Source organism: Mandrillus leucophaeus, unplaced genomic scaffold (genome assembly GCF_000951045.1).
Source record: "Mandrillus leucophaeus isolate KB7577 unplaced genomic scaffold, Mleu.le_1.0 Scaffold286, whole genome shotgun sequence".
NCBI classification, from domain to species: Eukaryota; Metazoa; Chordata; class Mammalia; order Primates; family Cercopithecidae; genus Mandrillus; species Mandrillus leucophaeus.
The window spans coordinates 941,505-949,277 of record NW_012102987.1 but is presented as its reverse complement, the minus strand read 5'-3'; the positions used below and the strand labels follow the sequence as shown (position 1 = coordinate 949,277).

The 7,773-nt window shown below is 38.9% G+C and overlaps 1 protein-coding gene across 1 annotated transcript in view; it reads right to left on the bottom strand.

Annotated features, from left to right (window-relative positions):
* Nucleotides 1-7,773, bottom strand: part of CEP192 (centrosomal protein 192kDa) — a 156,496-nt gene that overhangs the window by 126,825 nt on the left and 21,898 nt on the right. The window contains exons 5-7 of the mRNA XM_011985552.1: nucleotides 6,537-6,657; nucleotides 4,675-4,823; nucleotides 3,405-3,540 (exon numbers count right to left, since the gene is read on the bottom strand). Of these exons, the coding sequence (XP_011840942.1) occupies nucleotides 3,405-3,540; nucleotides 4,675-4,823; nucleotides 6,537-6,657 (406 nt within the window). The remainder of the gene's footprint in view (nucleotides 1-3,404; nucleotides 3,541-4,674; nucleotides 4,824-6,536; nucleotides 6,658-7,773) is intronic.

Below are 7,773 nucleotides of genomic sequence, written 5' to 3'. Positions count from 1 at the left end.
ACAATGTAATCAAACTAGAACTCGGGAATAAGAAACTCACTCAAAACCGCTCAACTACATGGAAACTGAACAACCTGCTCCTGAATGACTACTGGGTACATGACGAAATGAAGGCAGAAATAAAGATGTTCTTTGAAACCAATGAGACCAAGGACACAACATAGCAGAATCTCTGGGAACACATTTAAAGCAGTGTGTAGAGGGAAATTTATAGCACTAAATGCCCACAAGAGAAAGCAGGAAAGATCTAAAAATGACACCCTAATATCACAATTAAAAGAACTAGAAAAGCAAGAGCAAACACATTCAAAAGCTAGCAGAAGGCAAGAAATAACTAAGTTCAGAGCAGAACTGAAGGAGATAGAGACGCAAAAAACCCTTCAAAAAAAATCAATGAATCCAGGAGCTGGTTTTTTGAAAAGATCAACAAAATTGATACACCGCTGGCAAGACTAATAAGGAAGAAAAGAGAGAATAATCAAATAGATGCAATAAAAAATGATAAAGGGGATATCACCATCGAACCCACAGAGATACAAACTACCATCAGAGAACACTATAAACACCTCTACACAAATAAACTAGAAAATCTAGAAGAAATGGATAAATTCCTGGACACATACACTCTCCCAAGACTAAACCAGGAAGAAGTCGAATCCCTGAAGAGACCAATAACAGGCTCTAAAATTGAGGCAATAATTAATAGCCTACCAACCAAAAACAGTCCAGGACCAGAAGGATTCACAGTTGAATTCTACCAGAGGTATAAGGAAGAACTGGTACCATTCCTTCTGAAACTATTCCAATCAATAGAAAAACAGGGAATTCTCCCTAACTCACTTTATGAGGCCAACATCATCCTGATACCAAAGCCTGGCAGAGAGACAGCAAAAAAAGAGAATTTTAGATCAATATCCCTGATGAAAATCAATGCAAAAATCCTCAATAAAATACTGGCAAACTGAATCCAGCGGCACATCAAAAAGCTTATTCACCATGATCAAGTGGACTTCATCCCTGAGATGCAAGGCCGGTTCAACATACGCAAATCAAGAAATGTAATCCAGCATATAAACAGAACCAAAGACAAAAACCACATGATTATCTCAATAGATACAGAAAAGGCCTTCGACAAAAAATTCAACAGCCCTTCATGCTAAAAACTCTCAATAAATTCGGTATTGATGGGACGTATCTCAAAACAGTAAGAGCTATTTATGACAAACCCACAGCCAATATCGTACTGAATGGGCAAAAACGGGAAGCACTCCCTTTGAAAACTGGCACAAGACAGGGATGCCCTCTCTCACCACTCCTATTCAACATAGTGGTGGAAGTTCTGGCCAGGGCAATCAGGCAAGAGAAAGAAATAAAGGGTATTCAATTAGGAAAAGAGGAAGTCAAATTGTCCCTGTTTGCAGGTGACATGATTGCATGTTTAGAAAACCCCATTGTCTCAGCCCAAAATCTCCTTAAGCTGATAAGCAACTTCAGCAAAGTCTCAGGATACAAAATCAATGTGCAAAAATCACAAGCATTCCTATACACCAATAACAGACAAACAAGACAGCCAAACCATGAGTGAACTCCCATTCACAATTGCTTCAAAGAGAATAAAATACCTAGGAATCCAACTTACAAGCGATATGAAGGACCTCTTCAAGGAAAACTATAAGCCACTGCTCCACAAAATAAAAGAGGACACAAACAAATGGAAGAACATTCCATGCTCTTGGATAGGAAGAATCAATATCGTGAAAATGGCCATACTGCCCAAGGTAATTTATAGATTCAATGCCATCCCCATCAAGCTACCAATGACTTTCTTCACAGAATGGAAAAACTACTTTACAGTTCATATGGAACCAAAAAGCCCGCATTGCCAAGACAATCCTAAGCCAAAAGAACAAAGTTGGAGGCATCACGCTACCTGACTTCAAACTATACCACAAGGCTACAGTAACCAAAACAGCATGGTACTGGTACCAAAACAGAGATATAGACCAATGGAACAGAGCAGAGTCCTCAGAAATAACACCACACATCTACAGCCATCTGATCTTTGACAAACCTGACAAAAGATTCCTGAAAAAAGGATTCCCTATTTAATAAATGGTGCTAGGAAAACTAGCTAGCCATATGTAGAAAGCTGAAACTGGATCCCTTCCTTACACCTTACACAAAAATTAATTCAAGATGGAATAAAGACTTAACTGTTAGACCAAAAATCATAAAAACCCTAGAAAAAAACCTAGGCAATACCAATCAGGACATAGGCATGGGCAAGGACTTCATGTCTAAAACACCAAAAGCAATGGCAACAAAAGTCAAAATTCACAAATGGGATCTAATTAAACTAAAGAGCTTCTGCACAGCAAAAGAAACTACCATCAGAGTGAACAGAAAACCTACAGAATGGGAAAAAATTTTTGCAATCTACTCATCTGACAAAGGACTAATATCCAGAATCTACAAAGAACTCAAACAAATTTACAAGAAAAAAACAACCCCATCAAAAAGTGTGTGAAAGATATGAACAGACACGTCTCAAAAGAAGACATTTATGCAGCCAATAGACACATGAAAAAATGCTCATCATCACGGGCCATTAGAGAAATGCATATCAAAACCACAATGAGATACCATCTCACACCAGTTAGAATGGCGATCATCAAAAAGTCAGGAAACAACAGGTGCTGGAGAGGATGTGAAGAAACAGGAACACTTTTACACTGTTGGTGGGACTGTAAACTGGTTCAACCATTGTGGAAGACAGTGTGGCAACTCCTCAAGGATCTAGAACCAGAAATACCATTTGACCCAGTGATCCCATTACCGGGTATATACCCAAAGGATTATAAATCATGCTGCTATAAAGACACATACACACGTATGTTTACTGTGGCACTATTCACAATAGCAAAGACTTGGAACCAACCCAAATGTCCACCAATGATAGACTGGATTAAGAAACCGTGGCACATATACACCATGGAAAACTATGCAGCCATAAAAAAGGATGAGTTCATGTACTTTGTAGAAACATGGATGAAGCTGGAAACCATCATTCTCAGCAAACTATCGCAGGGACAAAAAACCAAACACCGCATGTTCTCACTCATAGATGGGAACTGAACAATGAGAACACTTGGACACAGGAAGGGGAACATCAAACACCGGGGCCTGTCTTGGGTGGGGGATAGCATTAGGAGATATACCTAATGTAAATCACGAGTTAATGGGTGCAGCACACCAACATGGCACATGTATACATATGTAACAAACCTGCACGTTATACACATGTACCCTTGAACTTAAAGTATAATTAAAAAAAAAAAGTTAAAAAAAAAAGGTAAATTCAAAACTAGAACTTAAGAACAAAAGAATCATATTTCTATACTTACTAGTCCCAGGTAGACAAAAAACTTGGCTTTCCTCAGACCCTTTGTGAGTTGTTTCAGAAGAGTGTGAGTCAAGGGAAATCAGAGAGCTGTTATTTTCTGATTGAAACTTGCAGTTTAAGCTACCATTTTCATTTGCCTGTTGAAAAAATATCTTAGCTGTATTAATCTTTTAAATTAAACTGAAATATTTTGAGGGAGAAAATGTGGCTTTACTGAAGGATGCCAGAAAATAAATGTAGAAGGAATTAGAAAAATTGCCATTGTCACCACGAGAGCAATCAGTATTTCTACGAGTCAGCAAGGACACTGAAGCCAGCTAGTGAAGGGTTGTCGGGGAATAAGATGATCAAAGGGCTGATATTTCATCCCACAGATGACTTATTAATAACAAACAGGAAAAGCTACCTTCACAAGGAGACATACAGCTGACATCACCTTAGCCAAAATTATCAAAAACAGTTATTGCCAATTGTGGGAGAGAGAAACGTCTCTGGTGTAGGGCAATGAGAAGTACACAACACTGCCTCGTTTACCATGAATCCACTCATGAGAAACTGTTTAATCTGTATTCTTGCCAAAATGTTTAATCTAATCTAGTCGGGAGGGAAAACAGATTATGGTTATTTTTCCCTCCTGACTAGATTATGGTTCACTCTACAAAACAAAGGGCCTAGATTTTACAAAATAGATCACGGCATGAAAGAACTACTCCAAATTAAAAGAGAATAAAGAGACAGGACAACCAAAGCCAAGGTTAATCTTTGATTAAATTGTAGACAAAAAATTGTAAGAATAAAGGACATTCTGGGAACAATTGGGTAAATGTGAATATGGACTGTACAGTAATTTAAATTATTATATCAAAGGTAGGTAACAGAATTGTGGTTATGCAGGAAAATGTCCTTATCTACAAAAGATAAATGCTGAAGTATTCCAGTGAAATGTCATACTCTCTGTGACTTACTTTCAAATGATTCAGAGAAGAAAGTATTTATGGAGAGAGAAAGAAAACACAGAAGTGGCAAACTTTAGCAACTGGTAAACTGGAGGAAGATGGTGTAGCTGTCCACTGTGTTACTCCTTTAATTTTCTGTAAGTGAGGGAAAGGTACCAAGAAGGAAGAAAGGGTAGGCATATCTCATCAATTCATACCTGGGAAACACAGAGTCCAAAGAAAACCAAAGGCTTACATTTCATGTGAACATCCAAGGAGACCAATAGTAATTTTCTAATGTCAAATTTCTGAAAAATCAAAAAGACTGGAACACACCTGACTAAGATCATTTGTGGGTAACTTAAAACCTTTTTCTGGAGGTTCTGGTCCTTCTAGGTCTTCATATATCATTCCTGGAATTGCCAGTTGTTCAAAATAAGCCTCCAAATGATCATCATAAAACATTTCATCATCAATATCATCATCTATTGATAAAATCGAGAAAAAATAGAATATGCTTAAAGTGGTGACTAAGCAATAATTTGTAATTAAAAAGGCTGATAAGACATAAATGAGTCAATGGACTAAGACTTTGGTGGGTTTTTTTGACATGAGAAAACTATTGTAACTTTAGTCAATTATAAATCATTATGAACATTTTAATACAAGATAAATATTTAACCTCTTTGAGAAGACAGGACAGAAACAGACCCTGGCATGTTATCAAAAGTTAGGATACAATAAATGTGGCATCACAAATCAATGAGAAGAGAGGAGACTTTTCAGAAAATGGTGTGGCAAATGGTTACCTCTATCAAAAAAGTATAGATGAGCCTATCACAGGAGAAGTAAAAGAAAAAAAGGGAGGAAAGAGGGAGGAGGGAGGGAAGGCGAAAGGCCCTGCAGAGGTTTTCAACGCTGTAACACCCAGCTCAGCAAGCACCAAATAAAACAGGAACTCTCCATCAGTCCTGGTCTTCTAAGTCGGCAATGTCATTTTAGAGGTCAATTTTGCAATCATTAAGAGTCTCAACAACACTCATCACCTATGTCTCAGCAATTCTGTCTACAAGAATCTAGCATACCAAAGCACTCAAAGGGTGGATGCATTCAGGTCAGTAATTATTTACCCACTATTCCAAAATCCAAAAACGTCTGAAAACTCCTCTGGTGGCAAAACCTGCTCTCCATGGACGTGATGCGGACTCAGCTCGTCAGCCTGGCTTTCAAAGCCATGCATAATGTGGCCCCATTTCACACTTTTCTGGGCTTATTTACCAATGTGGCCTCCTACAGGTGCTGTAAACTTGCCACACAAAACCCCTGGCTGTTCCCCAAAACACAACCCGCGTGCTTACAGCAGGGCCTTTGCTGATGCTGTTCCTGCTTCCTGACATGTCCTCCACCTCCCATATCTAAGGCCTGGCACAAGCTCCATCCTTTTTCTAGAAAGCTTCAGTACCTGCCTCAATCAGAGTTAATTTCTCACCCCCTATAATTCCCAGGCACACTTGGAGCCTGTTGGGTTTATGCAACCCAATCTGACAATTGGCTCTTCTCTGCACCTAAGGTGTCTGAGAGCAGAGGCCAAATATTTCATGGTTCTGACTGGGCGCGGTGGCTCACACCTATAATTCCAGCACTTTGGGAGGCCAACACAGGCAGATCACTTTAAGTCAGGAGTTCCAGACCAGCCTGGCCAACATGGTGAAATCCTGTCTCTACTAAAAATACAAAAATTATCCAGACATGGTGGTGGGCACCTGTAATCCCAGCTACTCAGGAGGTTGAGACAGAAGAATCACTTGAACCCGGGAGGCAGAGGTTGTGGTGAGCCAAGATCACACCACTGTACTCCAGCCCGGGTAACAGAGCGACACCACATCTCAAAAAAAAAAAAAAAAAATTCATGGTTCCCCCAATTTCTAAACACAGTGCTATATACCAAATGGCACCTCCAGGTGACTACTTTATACTCTAACAATGTTAAACTGAGGATGACTACAATCATATCAGGATAGATATATAGAAATAAATTCTTGAATTCCATCACTTAATAGAAGTGGCCATTTGAGTGCCGGCAGGTAGGAAGAAAAGGTAAGGACAAAAAACCCAAACAGTTGGCATAATAACTACTGCAACAAAGCAGAAGAAAGTGGAGTGGTGAAGAGCAGGGAAACACAGGGTACTCGCAGTACCAGAGGAATCTTCCAAGCTTGTCGGTAACACAAGTTTCTCATTTTCTAATAAGCTAGTGTGGCTTAGGTCACTGTTTAGAGTCTTGTCTTCAAAATGTTTTCCAGCATCGAGCACAACAATCTGTAAGAAACAAAATGTTAACTAAGAGAAGCACATTCAAGGCTCTGAAGAGCACAGTACAAGGCTACAAAAAGGACCAAGTACGTTCTCAACTTCCAATGTGTTCACTATCTGTAAATCACAGCTTAGGCAATAAAGGGCTAGCAATTGTACATGTATTAATAACTTTCCTTTCCCCCATGCCACCTCCCTCACCTGACCTACTCAATAGAGCATCCTTAAAACTTAAGGCTTCTCTCAAACTGTGCACATGCTCAGAGAGGCTCGTAATATAGTAAGTACACAAATACATAACTGAACTTCAGCAACACAAGGCTTCCAAGAAAGTGAAGATAACAAAGCTAGACCCGGCAGCCTGTATCTAAGGAACTCCCTGCACCATTACATTGGAATAATCAATTTCTCTGCTCCACAACCAGGGAACATGTAACCCTAAAGGGCACACAGCCATTTAATAAGCATACTCAAGGCCCAGAATGAAAATGTAATTATATGTAATATAACGTGATTATATGTCATATATACTACATATATATGTAAATAACACCAGCATAGGAATTATATTGCAAAATGCACACCAATTTTTAAGACAGAAACATGGAATCTTAATCCAGTTTTACATTTAGAGAGGACAGTGCTGAGCTATTCTCACAAATATTTAAGCACCAGGGGCATCAAAGACTACTATAATCAACTACTATTTAAAATAGATGATCACTTAGAATATGGCAAATGTTAACAGCTGTGCAATGTAAGCTCTGTGCTTCAAAAGTTTTTATAATATAAAAATTGGGGAAAAAACCTATATGGGAAAGAACAATATGTAAAACATCCCTGTCTTTTTGGTCACGTTGGCTACGGAGAATGCCGTGTACTCTGCCAGGCTTGGTCCCTGGAAAATGTCTCCATTCTGATAAAGTGGCACAGCTCCACAGGTGAGACAAGACCTACATGTGGTAGCAGCTCCCTTCAGTCTGCTTTCTAACACATTTATTTTCCCCTATTCTCATTTCTTCCTCTTTTTAATCAAGCATCTCATGTTTCTATACTTCTGTTGCTTTCCAGTTTTACTGTCCCTTATATTATTAATTTCAAACATTAATTTCAACTTCACTA